Source organism: Macadamia integrifolia, chromosome 9, assembly GCF_013358625.1.
Source record: "Macadamia integrifolia cultivar HAES 741 chromosome 9, SCU_Mint_v3, whole genome shotgun sequence".
Classification (NCBI taxonomy): domain Eukaryota; kingdom Viridiplantae; phylum Streptophyta; class Magnoliopsida; order Proteales; family Proteaceae; genus Macadamia; species Macadamia integrifolia.
This window is the reverse complement of record NC_056565.1, coordinates 32,499,972-32,520,843: the sequence shown is the minus strand read 5'-3', so window position 1 is coordinate 32,520,843 and position 20,872 is coordinate 32,499,972. Positions and strand designations below refer to the sequence as shown.

The 20,872-nt window shown below is 39.2% G+C and overlaps 1 protein-coding gene across 3 annotated transcripts in view; it reads right to left on the bottom strand.

The window, feature by feature from the left end:
• LOC122089408 (protein NO VEIN) overlaps nt 1-20,872 on the bottom strand; it is an 81,613-nt gene that overhangs the window by 46,546 nt on the left and 14,195 nt on the right. For all 3 annotated transcript variants that reach the window (XR_006143319.1, XR_006143318.1, XM_042659112.1), the window contains exons 3-5: nt 19,912-20,608; nt 8,723-8,827; nt 7,204-7,381 (exon numbers count right to left, since the gene is read on the bottom strand). Coding sequence is in view for 1 of the 3 variants with exons in the window: in XM_042659112.1 (XP_042515046.1) it covers nt 7,204-7,381; nt 8,723-8,827; nt 19,912-20,608 (980 nt within the window). In the remaining 2 variants the exon portion in view is untranslated. The remainder of the gene's footprint in view (nt 1-7,203; nt 7,382-8,722; nt 8,828-19,911; nt 20,609-20,872) is intronic.

Genomic DNA, 20,872 nt, shown 5'->3' with positions numbered 1-20,872 from the left:
CCACATTTCAAGAAAAGGGATCTCTTGATTCTGATTTTCATTCCATGTCCCTTATAGAGGTTGTTAGTGAATGCTACTGCCGAAATGATAAATACATTATGGTCATCAAAATAAAAAATTTCCAGTTTTGGGCAAAACTGGCGCAAGGTGTGCATGCATACGTGGGCAGGTTTTGTGTGTCCAAGTATGTCTCTCTATGTGCGGGTGTGGTGGCATGAACCGTGTGGTGGTGGTGTTTATAAACATGCATATAAGCAGAAATTTCCAACACAATAAGAAACACATAAATCGCAATAAAATTATCAACAGCAAGTAATTTTTAATCTAAAACCAAGTCATAATATAAGAAGTATTAGGAATTATTATCGTAAGGGGGAGAGGAGGCGTGACTTGCTCCTTAGTGCAAGTCAAGACTCCTGTTCCGAGTGGATTTTGGCCTAGTCCTTGTGGACGAAGGTCAGCTGTCTTTTGTTTCCTTTTTTGAGACATTTATTCCTAGTAGGACTGCTGTATTGTGTTTTCTATTTAATGGATGAAGGAGGGCAGCCCAAATCTAATCGATTAGGGACTCTCTCTCTTCTCTTTACATGGTATCATAAGCTTGATTTCTAAAGAAGAAATCAATCAAAGCTCATCTCTTTATCATGATGTAACAACCTCTCTTACAAGCTTGTTACTGGTTCTTCCTAAAGCTCCACGATTTCTTAGAGGGGGTGGTTTCATCCCTTAGTTGCTGATCTTTTTTATGAAGGATTGATTGACTATAATCAATCACATGTTGTGAAGGATTGATTCAGAGTGGTGTCTGGTTGGGTTTTTATGGTTTCAAATTTGAAGCATTCAAGCTTTGGAAAAATTGATCAAAGCTGTCAGGGTTTTGGCACTCTGCCAAAGTTGATTTTGGTCATATCTCTTTAGACTGGTCTCAGTTTGGAAAACCCTTAAGTGGTTTTCTTTATCATCATCTCAAGGACATTCTATCCTATTTTCAGCCCCATTGGAGCACTACAGCCCCAAACGCAGGTATCCCTATTTTTTCCCTAGTTAGGGTTTTGCAACTTGGGTTAACCCTTCAATTTCAAGTAGGGTTCCACCAAAAACTATAACAACTTTTCTCAACACTTCAACTTCCTGCTGCCAAGACAAGAATCAGATAACCTCCAGCGCAAAGCTACCACGGTAAAAGGGCGCTGGCCTTGCGGAGGGCCACGGCCAACCGGGTAGCTGGCCTAATAGAGGTGGCAGTCATCGGAGAGGGGTGCCGGCCTTGCGAAGGGCAATAGCGAAGCAACTATCGGCCGAGCATAGCTGGCAGCCTTGCCGGCTGCTGGCCATGAAGGTGGTTGACCAAGCGAGGCTAGCGATCAAGCGAATGCAAGCCCAAAAGCACCGGTGGTGCAAGATGATTTGATCTGGGAGGAGCATGGGAACCCGGCGCAACCAACAAGGATGGAGCAGTAGTTCATGGTCTCACGACTCTCAGCCATCTGAACATTGGCTTTGCTAGCGGAAACAAAAACACACCCGAACAGCAGTGTCAAACCAGATCACAGCAGCAGCTAAGCCGGAGGCACAAAGTCGCACCTGAGCAAAACAGTGACCAAATCTGAGCAGCAGCTTGGACGGCGGCTCAATGTCACACCAGAAAAAAAAAAAAAAAAAAACAGCGGCTTAGGTCTCACCAGATCAGAGATGTTACGAGTGAAGGAAACTCGGGAACTAGAAAGGGGGGATACGCGACCTCCCGATCATGTGAGACAGGGGAGGAAGGAAAGTAGATAGGTTCAATCCTTCATTAATTAGTGATTTGGTGGAAACTTGTCTGAAGGTTTCCGTTGTTATCTTATTAGGATTGATCAGTTACATAAGATCAATCAATTGTGTGGTCCATTCTCTGTTATCCGTGAATCAAATTGTGTTCTCTGGTAATTTTCAGTTATATTTTTTACATCAGTTGACAATGAGGCAAAGAATGTTGTTACTGAGGTGATATCCTCATCCTTTCATACAATCACAGAGAATAAGCTTGTAGGAGCTGCATATTTTCAGCAATGAAAGAAAATTATGCAGTTGGTTTTGACTGGTTGTGACCAGCAGGGTCATCTTAAATAGGTGGAGTCTACTACTGATACGACGTGGGACACAGTTGATTAGGGGTGTCAATGGGTCGGGCCAGGCGGTCTCAGTTGGGCCTAGTCGGGCCTATGTCCTCGGACCATGACCTACCTATAAGAAATGAGTCGGTCTCAGTCGGTGTCATGTCGGGCTCGGCCGGGTTCCGGACTTTAACTGGGCTCCTAATCGGGCTAATCGGGCTAATCGGGCCTTAAACGGGGTAATATACCAATCTTTACTTTTATTACAATCTAAGATACTTTAATTTATTTTATTAAATTATCAACAATATTAAAAAGATATTACACTTGATTACAATCAATAATTGATAAGAATCTCAATATATACCCTATTCTATCCCAAAAAAATCAAAGTACCTATATAAACGGTCGTGCTAAACATGTCGGTTAGAGTCAAGCTTGTAAACGGGCCGGGCAGGTCGGGAGACCCATCAGACTTACCCCGTGCATCGTGTACTACCTATTTATAAACAGGTTGGGCTTAGGCCCGACACGTTTATTAATCGGGCCGGTCAAGGTAGGGCCATAAACGTGTCAGGCTCAATCGGGCCTACCGGTGCGGGCTTAGAATTGACACCCCTACTGTTGATGAACGTATTTTGGGATAGCTATTGAACTCATTGGATAATTCTATTGTTGATTTTCTTACATCGATATTGTAAAAGAGTTATGGGATTATATGAATGTTCTGTATTCTGGACAGAACAACCTTTCCTGCATTTATGAGCTATCTCAAGAATTTTACAGGGTTGATCGGAAGGGCTGACCTCTAACTCAATACTTTTCTTATTTCAGGGGATGTATGAGGAGTTGAACTCTCTTCTTCCTATTAGTAGTGATGTCAAGAAGATGCAGAACAAGAAAGAGAAGCTTGCAATTATGGGATTTGTAGGTGATCTTGGACCAAAATACGATGTTGTTAGGTCTCATATTCTTGGAGGTAACAATGTGGCATCCCTTGCAGACACTTCTTCTCAAGTCTTACGAGTTGCTCGAGAAAATTCTCATCTTGCACCAACACCAGCTGATAGCTCAACTCTTGTGTCTCAAAATAATAATCAAGATGGGGTTATGTAATGTTGGCAGTGGAGGTTGTAAAAGGCAACCATCAGGTACTTCCAACACTTCAAATGGTTCAAGGGCAACACGAGTGTGCCACCACTGTGGCAAACCAGGACATATCCAACGCTTTTGTTGGAAACTTCATGGCAAACACCCTCAGAAGCAGTTAGCCAATTCAGCAGTAGTTCCTGACTCTTCTCAGCCTTCTCAGCCTGAACAATCTAAAGGTAAAATGGTCAAGATAACAGATGAAGAAATTGCACAGTATACTCAATTCCAAACTCCGTCTCCATAGCCTTCCACTACTACTTTTGTCCAGAAAGGTAATGCTATTGTATGTTTTTCCTCATCTTCTCGACCCTAGATAACTGATTCAGGAGCATCAAATCATATGTCTGGTGTGTCAGGTATATTTTCCTCCTTTAAAAATTTTTCTGCTACTATCACGTTGGCTAATGGATCTGTTGTTAAAGTAAAAGGCATTGAAAATATTTGTCTTAACTCCTCTTTGTCGTTATCGTCTGTTCTCCACTAACCAAATTTTCCTTTTAATCTTTTATTTATTAGTTTACTCAAGCTTACAATTGTTCCGTAACTTTTTCTCCTGATTCATGTATTTTTCAGGGTCTCACAATGAAGAAGACGATTGTTAGAGGTCGTAGAGTTGGGGGACTCTATCTTCTAGGGGTCAATTCGTCTTCCGTTACATGTTCAAGTATTCTCAGCCCCCATCAGATCCATTGTCGCCTCGTCATCAGTCTCTGCAAAGTTTGCAGAAGCTTGATTCTCATTTTGTTCTATTTCAAATTTAGATTCTAAGTCATGTCAGATTGGGAAGCCTCACCGTGTGAGCTATCCCCCTAGAGTCAATAAATGGTTTGCAAACCATTTTTCTTTGGTTCAGTCAGATTTATGGGGTCCTCGTCCCGTTACTCCCATATTAGGTTTTCGATATTTTGTCACTTTTGTTGATGACTATTACAGAGTTACCAGGATTTATTAATGAAGCATCGTTTTGAATTGTTCTCCATTATTTGTACATTTGTTGCTGAAATTCAGAATCAGTTTAATTTAACTATAAAAGTGTTATGAAGTGATAATGCCAAATAACACTTTATAGGTCCTTTCTCTCAGTTTATGGCTGATTGTAGCATGATACATCAATCTTCCTGCTCAGACACACCCCAACAAAATGGTGTTGCTAAGAGGAAAAATGGTCATTTGATGAAGGTTGCTAGGTCTCTTTTGGTTGAGATGAAAGTGTCCAAACTGTTTTGGTATGATGCAGTTTTAACGGCTTGTTATTTTATTAATCGAATGCCTACCTCATTGTTGCAGAGTGCTATCCCTCATTCTTTGTTGTTTCCTTCTAATTGTTTGTTTATTCCTCCACCTCGAGTTTCTGGTTGTGTTCGTTTCATTCATGATCATCGTGCAGGTTTGTCGAAGTTGGATCCTCGTGCTCTTAAGTGTATCATTTTGGGTTATTCACGTTCCCAAAAAGGTAACCGTCGTTATTGCCCTACACTTCAGAAATATCTTGTTACAACTAATGTTTCCTTCTTTGAGCATGTATCTTATATGGATGAATACATTGTCATGTCTAACATGGATGATGATCTTCTCCTATATGTTGTTAAACATTATTCTCCACAGGTTACCGCATATGCAATGGTGCCACCACCACCTCAACCAATGGTGCCCCCACCACAAGTTGGTACAATCCTCTACACTCATCATCCTGGTAAAGATTCAGCACCCCCTATCTCTACAGTTCCTACCTCGTCATCTTCGCCTACAGTCCTTGATCCAAGTACTTCCCTTTCTGATAATGATGATCCCATTGCACAGCTTAAGGGTGTTTGGAGTTGTACCCCACATCTCATTTTTAATTTTGTTTCTTATTCTGGTTTGTCCTCTTCTTTTCATTCTTGTCTGACTACTTTGTCTAGTCATCCTGTTCCTACATCAGTTGCAGAGGCATTATCTAGTTCTGGCTGGAGGTTAGCTAAAGAAGAGGAGTGGCAGGCTTTGGATGCAAATCAAACTTGGGATCTGGTACCATTACCTCACGGAAAGAAAATCATTGGTTGTAGTTGGGTTTATGTCGTTAAGGTAAACCCAAATGGTTCTCCTGCTCGGTTGAAGGCTCGATATGGCTAAGGGCTATGTACAGGTGTATGGAGTTGATTACCTAGACACTTTTCTCTTGTGACTAAATTGGCTTTTGTTCATATTCAGATATCCCTTGCTGCTTCTTCTCATTGGACATCGTATCAACTCGATGTGAAGAATGCTTTTCTTCATGATGATTTACATGAAGAGGTCTATATAGAGCAACCACCACGGTTTGTTGCTCAGGGGGAGTTTGGAATGGTGTGTAAATTTAAGAAGTCTTTGTATGATTTGAATACGTCTCCTTAGGCATGGTTTGGCAGGTTCACTAAGATGGTTCTTGAGTTTGGGATTGTCCAGGTGTGACAGTGATAATTCAGTGTTCTATCAGAAATCTGATATAGGAATGATATTGTTTGTTGTTTATGTTGATATTGTCATCACTGGAGATGATATTGAAGGTATCCAAAGTCTGAAAACACATCTATAGCCGAAATTAGGATCTAGGACGATTGAAGTATTTCTTGGGTATTGAGCTTGCTCAGTCAAAAAAAGGAATTTTCCTCTCTCAAAGGAAATATGTTCTAGATTTGCAGATAGCGACTGGAATGTTAAGGTCCAAACCTTTGGATAATCCTACGGATCCGAATGTTAAGCTCAAATTTGAGTGTGGTGATCCGTTAGATGATCCTGAGAAGTATCAAATAATGGTGGGAAAGCTTAATTATTTGACGGCAACTAGACCTGATATTGCCTTCCGTGTCAGTGTTGTGAGTCAATTTCTTTCATTTGCACGGAAGTCACACTGCGATGCTGTTATTTGCATTCTGAGATACCTCAAAAAGGCTTCAAGTCGTGGTATGTTGTACACTGATCATGGACATGATCGTATTGAGGGTTTCTGTGATGCTGATTAGATTGGATCTCTTGTTGATAGGAGATCAACTACTGACTACTGTACATTTGTTGGTGGTAACCTTGCGTTTTAGAAAAACAAGAAGTAGGTTGTTGTGGCTAGGTCAAGCACAAAGTCTGAGTATCGTGCCATGGCTCATGTCACTTGTTAGTTGATGTAGGTGAAGCAGTTGTAAACATAACTTAGGTTTGAGTGTGCTTCTTTTATTCAGTTGGGGTGTGATAACCAAGCTGTAATCCATATTACATCAAATCATGAAAGAATAAAGCATATTGAGTTGGACTGTCACTTTGTTCAAGAAAAGCTACGAAAAGGAGTTATCTCTACAAGTCATGTTCGTACAGTAGAACAAGTTACAGATCTTTTCACTAAGTCATTAGGGAGTGGCTGAGTTGATTATATTTGTAACAAGTTGGGCATGATTAACATCTATGCTCCAGGTTAAGGGGGGGTGGAGTTAGAAATTATTATCGTAAGAGGGGGAAAGGATGCATGACTTGCTCCTTCACACAAGTCACGACTCCTATTCCGAATGGGTTTTGGTCTAGTCCTTGTGCACTAAGGTAAGTTGTCTTTTGTTTCCTTTTTTGAGACTTTTATTCCTAGTAGGACTCTTGTAATATGTTTTCTATTCAATCGATGAAGGAGGGCAGCCCTAGTCTCTTCTTCTTTTCTCTTTACAAGAAGAATAGAGAGAACTCTCCCATTTGTTCAAGAATTTTTACCCTTTTTAGGATAGGTAGGCCCCAAGGAGAGTTGAACTATTGACCTCTTTATTATGAGAGTTGGTATTTACCAACTGAGCTACCCCCTCGGGGTCTTCAAGACCTAGTTTTGACATCTAAAGGAAGGATAATTTAATGAAAAACCATTCAAGATTCGTACTTCTGGAGGAAATCAATGGTAAGACAAGTTAGTAGACGACCAATAAAAAGAATACTGTTACAGTCTGATTCATGAGCAAGCATAACTTACTAAATCGAAGTTCAGAAATATTGTTATTGCCAGATACAGCATCTTTTTCAGATTGCCCAACATCTATATTTTCAAAGTCATTAAACTTATCAGAATCTTCCGTAATAAATCCCTGCTGACTGATGGATTGGAAAGTGTCATAGAGGCTATCCCACATTCCACTTTTAACAGATCTAATCTGCAATATCAATGAAAGCAAAGTATCACCAAAATGGACTGTAAAATAAAAATGGGGAAAAAAAATTAAAATAATGACAGTAAAAAGAATGTTTGGGTAGCCAAATGTGACATGAAAAAGCCACAACTGACATCAATGTTAATCGGAATATTGGTATTTCATGCATGCTCGCTACTTCTACTAACTGTTTTCAGTACGCAATACTCCCTTTCAGAGTATCCTCTCTTATATAAAGTAGCTTCGCTAAGGTCAAACAATGCCAGAGAGTTGAGACAATCCTATAAAGAAGAAATTATTTACTACATGATTTTGACATAATATGTCCATTGAGGGTTCACCGTCCATACCAGAGACAGGATTATAGCTCAAAATTTAAGATAGCATAGAAGCATTTTTGCAGGAGAATGTGATCGAATAAGAATTGCAAAAGGCTAAACATAAAATCTCCAGCAAGCAAGGAAGGCAGCCACCTCCATGAGATGGCCATATTATGCAAGTACACTTATGAGCATCGCCTGTAATGGCAACCACAGTTCAAAATTTTCAATAGGCCATTTTGGTCAGACCGAAATGAGCAACAGTGTATTTTCTGTCAGTTTCATTGGCCATTTTGATGGGCAAATGGCCAAAATAAGCATAATGAAATGACTTAAATTTTGACAAAAATGGTACATTTTGCGACTGAAATGAGCGAAATTTCAGCAAAAACAGAGCTGATTCGGGGTTTCGCTTCCTGTTTCATCTCAGGCATGTCAAAATTAGCGAAATTTTGGAAAGTTTTTGAACTATGATGGCAACTGAACAGAAAAAGTGGTAGAGAGAGAGAGAGAGAGGCCTTATATCACCACTTTGGGGGATAATTAATGTAGGTAATCACAAATCAGAAAAATCCACCAAGAGGGTGTGACCAGCTGGGCTCATTGTAGCCCCAATCCCAAACTTTTGAAAATTTGCCTCCACAATAAGATGAAGAATCAAATAACCCACAAATTGAAATTAATAGAACAAAAAAGTATCCCCACAATTAAGCAAGGACCCATTAACACTTCATATATATCCAGTCCCCATTACTACTTCTCCATTATGTGCACAATAAGAATGTAGACACTGTACTGTGAACTTAGAGCTCTTGGGGTAATCAAAACCACCATATGACCACAGGCTAAAGTTGAATAAAATGCATAGAGAAAAAGGTACATTAGATATCTGTCATGTGTAACCTGATGCTGCAGCAACTGCTCAATAATCATAATTACAGACACTAGCCATGCTACTAAATAAACACCATAGCCAAAATTATAATTTAATAATACAGCAACAGAATGAAGACAATGAACTTACAGCAACATTCAGTAATCCGATAAATGGGTACGATGAAATCATCAATTTAGTTAACTTTCTTCGCCGACCTGTTGAGTTATAGAAGTTCACCATCTTGTCTAAAACCTAAGGAGGACAAAGTCAACATTCCTCACATGTTTGAAGGAAAACAAAATAGAAAGAAAGACAGAGACGAGATTTTGTAATGAAATACATATAATTTTGTCACTTGGTTCAAGTCAAATAGGAAAAAAAAATGACTTCGACATCACAGTAATGGTGGTAACAGCAGCAGAAACTATGCGTTCAACACAAATTCAGGAATTAAGTGTTTAAAAAGATTTTGATCGTGAAAATGATGACATCAGGAATGATGAACATCACTATTCATTTACCAAAAGCGGGGAAACAGGCATCATTACTCCAAAAAAAGGCAGACAGAAGAATAGAAAGAAAAACATAAAAATAGGGCTCCCCTTGGTTCAACTGACCCTCTACAAATTTGTCATTCTGCCATGTAAAACCAGTTCAATTTGAATATGAATCCTCAAGCTCGACGTCGGCTATCAATTTATACCACCGACTCTTGCAGCTTTGGATCCCTTCTCCAATTCTTCTTCTCATTGGTCCAAATCAAATGTGTAACTATTGTTTTGGTCACCTTTATCTATTAGAGTCAGTATTTAATTGTTTAAAGTTAGTTTGTTGTGTTAGAAACAAGTCCTAGCAGAACTAGGAGTTCCACCAGTTACAAGAAAGAGTTAAAAGAGTTTCTATCTTTGTTTCAATCCACTCCTTGCACTGTTTGGTGTGTGTTTAAAAGTCTAAAAATACCTTACTTCCAGTCGTATTAGGACTTTTAGGTTTTCTGGTCTCTAAATATGTGTTCTAGCCGGATCTATAATTAGTTTTCAGTTTCAGCAATTAATATACTCCTGTGCTCATTTTAGAGCCATTTTTTTCTCTTTTCTAGGTTATCTTAAGAGAAAACCCAGTATTTTCATCTTAGCCTATGATAACATTAAGGAAGAAGTAACCTTTAAACTGCTTTAGTATCAAATAGTACATAATAGAAGAATAATTATAAAAATAATAGTTTTAGACATTTGGTCTGGTGATGCTTCTTATTTGACTAATTGAGACTTGAGAATTGGGAAAGTGTCAGTTTCCACATATTTTGAAGTGCATGTGAAGCTCCTTTCCCATTAGCGAATTTGAATCCCATCATTATAGCTAAATTTCAAAGTTAAAACTGACATAAAGATTCACTACCTATCAAGATGAAATTTCTTTCATAAGTAGGTATTAATTCTTTATAGAGGTACAATAGTTTCTTTCAGGCTAAAAGTGGAATGTTCTCATGTTTGAAATATTGTAGGAACCAAAGCAAGGACTTCTAATATTTTCGATTTTTCAAATTTAAGTAGCAATCATCAAAAGAGGAAAAGAGGTTACAGTCCACCACCCTACAAATTTACCATGTACAACTCACGCATGACAGACCGAATGAAGGGTCTGGTGTAAAAATTTGCCACTCAGACTGCAGACATTGCTGGTGTTAGTTCCAACTTCCAAACTCCACAAACTATTAAATTGGTCCCAGCCCATATATAAGGCATCCATGACCAACAAATGACAACAACAAACTCAGCCTTACCTCAACAAAAGGAGGTGAGCTACATGGACCCAAGAAAAGATAAAATATTGAGGGTAAATTACTCAGACCTTCCCTGTGTTTTTCCTGATCAACGCAACACTCACACAAATCTCAAATACTACAACTGTCCCCCGTTTGAGTAACGGTGTTAACTAAAAATATATCAAAATTTTGAAATGACTAATTTTACACACCCCCCCAAAAAAAATATATCACTACAAAAATAACCATTCACTATCGTCAACACTTGAGGACCTGCAACTCATCAGAGACTAGGAATAACTCCCTCTCCGCCACCAGCTACCAGCAACTACACTACTAGCAATCCTCTCTACGAAGAAGAGATAGAAAGGAAGCCTTTTATCTTGAAACTATGGTGGACGTACCCATGGTTTATGGTTTCCACCGTTATCATCGAAATTTTCCACACTTCGACGGTATCCCAGGACTTCGATACCAAATACCACGTTACTTTTAAAAGTCACTGGTTTAGACCATTATCAACCAAATTCCCACATTTCGACCGGAATGTGAGAAATTTCCTCGAAATGTGAGAATTTTCAAGTGGACCAATGGGTCAGCCTTTATAAAACCTTCTTAAATGGGAAACCAAGCCTTCTTATTTCAAAATTTAGATCCTCTCACCCCTATTTCTTCTCTATGAAGTGGGAAACCTGGGAAAACACTCAAGATTTTGCCCTTGTGCCATCAAATCTTCATTTTAAGCTTGGATCTTGCAAATTCATAGGAAATCTACCTAATGAAGTGAGCTTGGACCAAAAAGGTAAATCTCATCTTCCCCAAAAATTGTGTGCCATCCTTCGAAAGCACTGGTTCATTTGGATATGGTGGTGGGTATGGACAATAGTGGATCTTCTACTTCATTTGGACAAGAGGGTAGTTCAGGCGATGGGTCATCTTCTGTTGACAGTATCTTTGGGTATCCATCCTAACCTTGTGTGCCACATCCAAATCCTATCATTGTGGCTGAGTCATTCCCTAGGATGGGATTCCTAGCTGATGTTGATGATGCATCATACAAATAAGCAGTGACGAACTACCAAAACAATTGTGCCCAAAACATGTCATGGGACTCGTATGTTGGTACGTAGCTCGTGGACTAGAACCGCCTAGATACTCTACTTGAAATTGACTGTTGACTTTTGACTGTTAACTGTTGAGACTTGAGAGATAACTCACAATTATGTTATATTATTATTTATTTTGGATAAGTTACATTATGTTTCGTTTATTTTAAACTTCTAATAATGTAGTTCACATTTTTAGTTAGTATATGTAATTATGTAGTATAGTTGTAGTCAACGACCCATGGAAAGGAACGACACACTAGGGATAGGTGCTGGAAGTTACATGGTAAACCAGCCAACACCCATAGTCGTAGACAAGGATGGTCCAATGCTGTCGCGAATCAGGTTTCTGATGACACTCCCACAGATTCCTTTGTCTCCAATTAAGTTCTACAGAGCTTGCGCCAACTGATGAACAAGCTTGACACTGCTTCCTCCTCTGCAGCCTCAACTACTTCTCTGCCAGTGTCCTTTGATCCTGCACCATACACTAGTATTCCATTTGGTGGCCATTGTGCATTGATTGAATCCCCTTCTTTGATTTTTGATTCAGGAGCCATTGACCATAAGACAAGGTCTGCTAAACACTTTGATGCTTACTCTCCTCTGTCAGGTAACCAGAAAGTTCGGGTGGCAGATGGGTCTCTTTCCCCTATCTCTGGAAAGGGTTCCATCTCTCCCAGTCCATTATTATCTTTGTCTTCTGCTTCGCACGTCCCAAAGTTCACTACTGATCTTATTTCCATTAGTAGCATTACTAGTAACATTCTTTCCTACCCATTGTCTTTTTCAGGACTTGGTAACGGATCATATGATTGGCAGTGGCATGGTTCAAAATCTTGCCGCAATTATTGCTGGTATGAATACCCTACGAAATACTAATTGTACCATATCTCGGTCGATATTTCGGCATAGTTTCGGCAAGATACCAAAATGACACCACCTTAGGCTTATAAATACCTCATTTCATTGGGGGGAGTTAAAATTTCGACTCTTTCTCGTCTGTTTCGGTGAAATCTCAGTTCCTCACACTTGAACACAAATCGACTCTATTACCCGCTAATTAGCCACATCATCACACCTATTGCCTTGAAGATCACCCCAACTTGCAGATCTACACATTCCAAGCTTAGGAAAGATCAGTTGACAGTAGCTCAATGGCGGGATCTTCTTCATACTATAGTGGTGACACATACCCTCGGATTGGTTACCTTTGGTATGTAGATGACTCAGTTTATTTGGCAGTTGTGGAGGACTACGTTCGATTTTTCTCTCAGGCTATAACGTGGCATGCATTTGCAATGCAATCGGAGGAAAATGCACGTCGACTCCATCGAACTGGGCGTGATATCCAACCAGGCCATCATAGTTCTTTCCAGTAGATGGTCATTATGATTAGTGTTGTGTAATTAATATGCTCAATGGATGACTTTAGTTGCTTGACTTGGGAATTAGTCATTATTACTCTAGTACTCTAAATATTAATTAATTAATGTTGTATGTTTTGATCATGGCTTAGATACATTATTTATTTGTGTTACTATCATATTATATCTTGTTCTAGCAATGAAGCAGGCAAAATTTCCATAACAATTCGACAGTTGCTGCCAAACAATGGTGCAACCCTAAAACATGGTCATGTTCTAATATTTTTGCAAATTTAAGTACTACGCATTTTTATTAACCTTAAAACAAGCTACCCACCAAGTTTCAGGTCATAATATGGCAGTTTGACCACCGAAACAGTCAACCCAATAAAAAAAAAAAAAAAAAAAACCAACTCGCCAAGATTTTGGTGGTTCTGAAACCACCGAAACGAAACGAGATTTCAAACCTTGGGCAGTGGTAAAGTTGTGGATGGGTTGTATTTGCTTGATCGGTCTCCTATTGCATTGACCTCTCAGCACACAGTTCCAACTGCATCTACTTCTGCCTTGCATAGTTTCTACGGTTCTACCAGTGGCATCGTCGCTTAGGTCACCCACCATTAGCAATTTTATTAAAGTTATTTCCTAATTTATTTCGCAAGTGTAATCCAAAAAATTTCTTTTGGCAGCTGTTGAAGCAGTCCCCATGAGCTTATTTTAGACAATTCCACAAGGCAATGATTGCCATAGGTTACAGACAGAGTAATGCTGATAATACTTTGATCATCAAGAAGTCAGGGGAGACTATTCTTATAGTATATGCGGATGACATAGTGATTACTAGCAGTGAGACATGTGAAATTGCACATCGCAAAGCTTACTTAAGAGCTGAGTTTGAGATCAAGGACTTGGGGAAGCTCAGATATTTTTTGGGGCATTGAAGTAGCCAATTCTGCTCGAAGTATCTTTCTATCTCAGAGAAAGTATACTCTTGACCTTCTCTCTGAAACGGGGTTACTTGGATGCAAGGTTGTTGATACTCCATCAGAGCCTAATACTCACCTCAAGGAGAAAGATGGAGAACCAGTGGACAAGGGTAGCTAACAGAGGCTAATCGGTTGCCTCATCTACCTATCTCATACTCACCCTGACATTGCATTTGCAGTTAACCTGGTGAGCCAATATATGCATATCCATGCTCCACTCATTTGGAGGCTGCATATCACATCTTGAGATACCTGAAGTCAACGCCTGGACAAGGTGTCCTATTCTCTCCTCATAGCCATTTGCAAGTGGAGGCATTCGCTAATGCCGATTGGGCTGGCTATCCGAATGATAAGAGATCTACTTCTGAATATTGTACAATGGTAGGAGGTAATATTATTACATGGCAGAGCAAGAAGCAAAGCAGTGGTTCCGAGATCTAATGCTAAAGTGAGTTTCGAGCCATGGTCAAGGTATTTGTGAACTACTATAGCTTCAGGGTCTTCTTCAAGATTTGTGTCTCTATCAGTTCGACTATGTTGTAACAATAAATTTGCGATCAGCATAGCTCACAATCCAGTTCAGCATGACCGCATGAAGCATGTAGAGATTGACCGTCACTTCATCAAAGAGAAGCGGAACGGGGCATCATATGCATTCCATTGTACCTTCTGAGGCTCAGTTAGTTGATATCTTTATTAAGAGTCTCAATAGCAAGTTGTTTAGTCCTATTGTTAGCAAGTTGGGCATGTTCAATATGTATGCACCAACTTGAGGGGGAGTGTTGTAATAATGGGTTTATGGGTATTCTAGAGTTCTACCAAACAAGTCCTTAAGTCCATTAGGGTCATGGGCTATGGTCTTGTAATATTCTCTAGAATACTGTAATATTCTCTAGAATATCATGTAATATTACCCAGAATATCCCTTTCTCTATATTATAAATAAAGAGGACTAGTCTCTATGAGACAAACTCAATTCCCCAATTCAACAAGGGGGGGTTTCCCTAGTTTGATTCCCTGAACCTAAGTAGAGCAATCCTAGATTCTGTGTAGCAACGGAAAGCATAGCAGTACGACAAGTGTCCTCAGTTTAAACAAGGGCATAGGCTTGTTCTAGGGTGGGAAAGGGATCCCAACTCAAAATCTAAGATCGAGTTTGATCAAACTCGGTATTGAAACCAGCAAGGAATACATAAACACGAATTTATCTTCTTTCTTGGCAATGACAGCAATGTCAGCTATGCATTTAAGAATAGTATCAACATAAACGTTTAACTCTTGCCAAATAAGTTTAAGGGTAGAATAATATTGGAAAAGAAAAAGTTCCTTCTATTTAGTGTCATGGATCCGTTTCCTCAGCTCGTAACATTGGGCATCATTGGCAACCTGGGAATAGGTGTCCTTGGCCGCCTTCCAGATCCTGGCAGCAGTATCCAGAAAGAGATAGTTCTGAGCAATAGTGGGATCCATGGAATTAATGAGGTCGGACATCACGAGAAAGTTGTTTGTCAACCACTGGACTTGGGTTTTGTCAGTAGTAGTAGGCTTCTTCGTAGCACCAGTAATATAGCCTGACAAGCCACGAGCACCAATGGCCAAGTAACAGGAATGAGACCACAACAGATAGTTGCTCCCATCTAGTTTGATGGAGCTAGGGAGGATGGCAGGGATAGATGAAGAGGCCCCGTCAAATCCTGAAGATGCTGTAGTAACTTCAGACATGGCTGCTGATTAGAACCAAAGGGTCTCAGGCAATAGCACCAAAGTCTTCAACAACTAGAGAATAGAGAGATAACAAGATGAACATCAGTGGAAAAGATCACATTCAACCATCGAGGGAAGAAGTTGTGGTGCCCGAAGAAAGATGTGCTAGAAGCTAGCGGTGGCGGCTGGAGTCGCTAGCGAAGAGAGTTAAGAGGCAATGGCGCTGAAGGCAATGGTGGAAGGAGTTTTCGCAAGCATGGCGGTAGAAGTCACTGTCTCTGGCGGTAGCTAGAGCCGCAAGCGACAGTGGTGGGGAATGGTGATCGCTGGCTTTGGGAGGGGTTTTGATGGCAACGGTAGGGATAGAATGGTGAGGAAAGGGTTCAGTCATGGCATTGATACCATTTGAATTGGGAAATTGAGATTATGTCTCACAAAGACTAACCCTCTTTATTTTATGATAGAGATAAAGGGATATTCTAGAGAATATTACAGGAATATTCTAGAGAATTTTACAAGACCATAAACCATAACCCAAATGGACTTAAGGACCTGTTTAGTAGAACTCTAGAAAACCCATAAACCCATTATTACAACAAAGATCATTAAGTCCTAAACCACATTCACCTTCCCAAGTAACCCTTGAAAAAATTTTAATTACAATTTAGCCACACTATTGTGGATTTGAGCAATGTGGTGATTGGGTTGGCCCATAAGCGATCCAAATAGGGTTTCGGGACCCAGATCCTCATCAGTATGAATGCATTTATTTTCATGGGGTTAAATGGTATCTTTCCTAACAAACATTTGGCGTAAGTTATGTTAACTAACTAGTCTAGCAAATAGGGTTTTATTATTTTTAAATATTAAGGTTTTACTTGTTGATATAAGGGTTGTTTCCAATAACATTCATCATTTCTCTTCAAATTCAAACAAATAAGAACAAGACATAAGAGGACCACATTGGCTCCTGAGAGAGGGGGTAGGGGTAGGGGTAGGGGTAGGGGTAGGGGAGGGGAGGGGAGGAGGGGGGAGGGGAGAGGGCAGAGGGCAGAAAGAAAGATGTGATCAACAGTTTCCAATGGTCTCTAGCATCAGCACTGGTGTTGATGGCAATAACTCAATGGTTAAGAGTCACTCTGATGCAGATTCTTCACCAAACTAGGCTTGTTCTATCAGGAATAAGCCTAGGGTTGGGTTCCATACACGTTGGGCCTTTGATCCCATGTGTTTTGAGTGTAATAGGCAATTTTCATGGGCCTAAACTAGGGGTTCTAAGGTTGCATACGGGATTCACTGATTTATTTCATTTTAGTTGTGTTTGATTTGAGTTATATTTGTTTCTTTAGGAGTCAAGTCATTAGTAGTTAGTTTCCTTTTTCAACTAGTTTCTAATTTCAGTTTTTAGTAACTATTGTATTAGGAGAATATTGGTTTCCTTTTTTAGGAACCTTCTATTTTGTAATTCCCTCCCCCATCAACATTATAAATAAAAAGAAGGCTCTTAAAAAAAGGGATGATTTTGATTAAAAAAAAAATTAATGGTTGTTGCTATTGTCTTCTCCATGAAGATTTGTCGTGTGTTTGATCAAGGCTAATTGACTCTCTGCAGTGTAAAGCCAGAGAGGTCCTCTTCTATTTTATTTTTTTCTTCTTCTTTGCTGTTCAAGGTGTTACAGATCTGTCCTAATTCTACAGGTATTTAAATCACTTGCTCTCTCAATTCTGTCAAGAGAAAAAGATGGTTCTGTGAAAATTTCATCATTCCATATGTCCCTTTATTATCTACTTCTATTCTGATTTTTGAAACCCTACAATCTGAGATCGATATTCTTAATCTCAGATCTGATCCCATCCTTGTTATTAATCTGTTTTGAACTATTCTGGTATTTGATATGATGTTCTCTGAGAGTATCCTGCAACATTGGGACTAAATTGACTTGTCAATTCTAGTCCTACATTAAGTGGTATCAGAGCATGGCAGAGGACAACCCTATAACTGAGTTGAAGAACTCCATGGCTTCAATGATGGAGATGTTGATACAACTGCATCAAGAAATGGTGCAAAGGAATGAAATATTTAGAATGCAGCAACGTGTTGGTGTCCCAGAATCATTAATAGCACCCGTAACACCTCTATGGGAAGTGAAGATACCTCTATTCAAACCAAAAGAACTTGAAGTCAAGGTTCACATTGAAGAGATAGTTCTTGAAGCTTTAAAGATAGAAGGTCAAGAGACAAAAGATTCCACTGAAGAGTTCTACATTGAAGAGAGCATAGTAGACAAGATTGAAGCCATAGACGATGATGTAGTGGTTGAAAGCACTCCACAATAAGTTTTTGAGATTCATGATGAAAAGGAAGTGCTTGTTCCTCCAATCCCTGATGAGAAGGTTACCATCGTTGATGACTCTATGCATACAACATTCACAATTGGTATCGATTCAAAGGTTGAGCATATAGAGTTTGTTATGTCATCATGGTTCTTCGAAGAAAAAGCTCTACGCCTTGAAGACAACATTCTGAAAGTTTACAAGCAACCAAAATTTTGTTTGGGAATGGTCAAAGCTGCTACTCACATGTTGTTTCTCCCTCATCACTGGAAAATTTGAAGACGAAATTTTTCAAGATGTGGATAGTTGATGCAGATTCTTCACCAAATTAGGCTTGTTTTATTAGGAATAAGCCTAGGGTTGTGCTCCATACATGTTGGGCCTATAATCCCATGTGTCTTGAGCGTAATAGGCCACTTCTATGGGCCCAAACTAGGGGTTCTAAGGTTGCATACGGGATTCACTGATTTGTTTCCTTTTTATTTGTGTTTGATTTGAGTTATATTTGTTTCCTTAGGAATCAAGTTGTTAATTGAGTCAAGTCATTAGTAATTAGTTTCCTTTTTCAACTAGTTTCTAGTTTCAGTTAGTTTCTAATTTCAGTTTTTAGTAACTATTATGACAGGAGAATATTTGGTTTCCTTTTTGAGGAACCTTCTAGTTTGTAATTCCCTCCCCCATCAACATTATAAATAAGAGTAGGAGGCTCCTAAAAAAAGGGATGATTTTAAAAAAGGAAATTGTCCTATGTTTGATCAAGGCTGATGGAATTGGTGTTTGATCCAATTGACTCTCTGCGGTGTGAAGCCCGAGAAGTCCTCTTCTATTTTATCATCTTCTTCTTCTTTTCTGTTCAAGGTGTTACAGATCTGTCCTAATTCTACAGGTATTTAAATCATTTCCTCTTTCAATTCTGTCAAGAGAAAAAGAGGGTTCCGTGAAAATTTCATCATTCCATTGGTCCCTTTATTATCTACTTCTATTTTCATTTTTGAAACCCTATAATCTGAGATCGATATTCTTAATCTCAGATCCGATCCCATCCTTGTAATAAATCTGTTTTGAACTATTCTGGTATTTGATATGATGTTCTCTGAGAGTATCCTGCAACATTGGGACTAGGTTGACTTGTCAATTATAGTCGTACATTACACTCAGTCACCTCTGCTGGCCTTATTGATGAGAATCATAACACAAGGGTATATTCAACGGTCTTCGTCTATGGCGCCAGACAACAGCGACACAACCGCCCAGAAAGTGAGAAGCTGAGTAGGAGGAACAAGTTAACCTCTGTAAGGGAAGAGAAAGGGGGGAAGGGGGAGTGAGTTCTCAACGGGTCCCACTCAGCATGGAGAAGATGAGAGAGAGAGAAGCAAAAAAAGGTAAATCATGGTTAGAATGATCATTTCCAAAATGTAATGGGAGTTTCTGATAGAACACTTTCACTTTTTAAGGTACAAGTGAAAGAAAGTTCATTTTGGGGAGAACCTGATAGTATAGGAAAATTTTGCGCCATATGAAAATTTCTCCCACAGAATTACAAGGTTAAGGGACAGTTTGAATCTCTGTCAAATACGAAACTGGTGAAACACAAGTGGAATGCCCTAGGGCACACATTGCACTAAAACGTTTTTTGGAAAGTGTAAGAGCTCAACATGCTAGCACTAGAAACCTTGTTAGTATTATCATGTGCATATTAAGGCTGGAATAGCAATGATAACAGGTGGAAGTTTGAAACATTCAAATTCAGGTTCCACATTGAGATGTAAGGTAACACACAAATACCATAGCTATAGCTAGTGACAGAAACAAAACAAATAGACGCAGAACTTAAGAAATTATATTGCCATGTATGCATTATGTAAGAATTCATTCACCAAGATTTTTCCACATCCGGCACAGAAATATGTATCTGTGCTTGACACATTGGCTTCTTGCTTTTCATATAAGGTTCTATAATATTTACACCAGAGACAGCCCACACCCATGTCTGGACACCAACATAATGCAGTAAATAGTAAAATAACATAGCATGATAATGAGGAAATAAAGTTCCCAAAGAAAACTGACATACCTGAGAAACAGAAAGCTCCCGACAAGCCTCTTTCCAAGTAGTGATAAACATCCGAACAGCATCATCAGGAAGCAAATGATTATCAACCTTATTCTCAATAACAAGGTCCTTTTTACTGCAGCTTTCTTGGATAGGAAAATCTAGCTCAGACTCATCCAACTTGGCCTTTCCTCTTTTAGGTGACTTTTGAGGCAAAGGGTCACTGACATGTTTTTTCCTTTTCCTTCCAGCTGACCTTTTACTCTCATCAGCAGCAAATGATTCACCATCCATTTCAGTTTTGAGACCAAGTCTTGTCATTTCTTCAGTTGCAGAAGGGTACGGGCAGCTGCTTGTACGCTGATCATAACATTTTCTACTTCGAGAAATCGTGCTCTGATTGCTCAGATCATTCTCGTCCTCATCATCCTCAGTACAAGTATCATCATCATTTTCATGCTCTGAACTAGATGAAACAAATCTAACGTGCTTACCATGAAAATCCTTATTTACAGAGGAGAATGACTTCATACGCTGAGTCATAGCATTGAATCGTCGGTCGAAAACCTTCTTCTGTGAAAGAGTAACAGAATTTTGTGGTAAATCAACTTTGATCTTCCTAATTTGCTTTCCAGGAGTTGATTTCAACTCTTTAATACATTTTTCAAGTGTGACATCTTCTGCTTTCCTTGCTTCCCGAATGAAACTAATATACATCCTAAGGTCAAAGAAAGTAGAGACAAGACCAATTCAGTGCTGTTTACCATTCATGAGAAATACTAGAGAAATCCAAAGTCCCAGAAGATTATAACATAGGCTTGCTCCATCCATTTAAAAAATATATTATTGTCATCCATTTTATTGAATAATGCATCCAGTATCTAAATTTGCACTTCTTCTGAGAAGTAAATTCACACCACATAATAGCTACTTTAATAAATTTTAAGTGCTTCAATTCAATTCAAAAAAAAAAAAAAAAAAA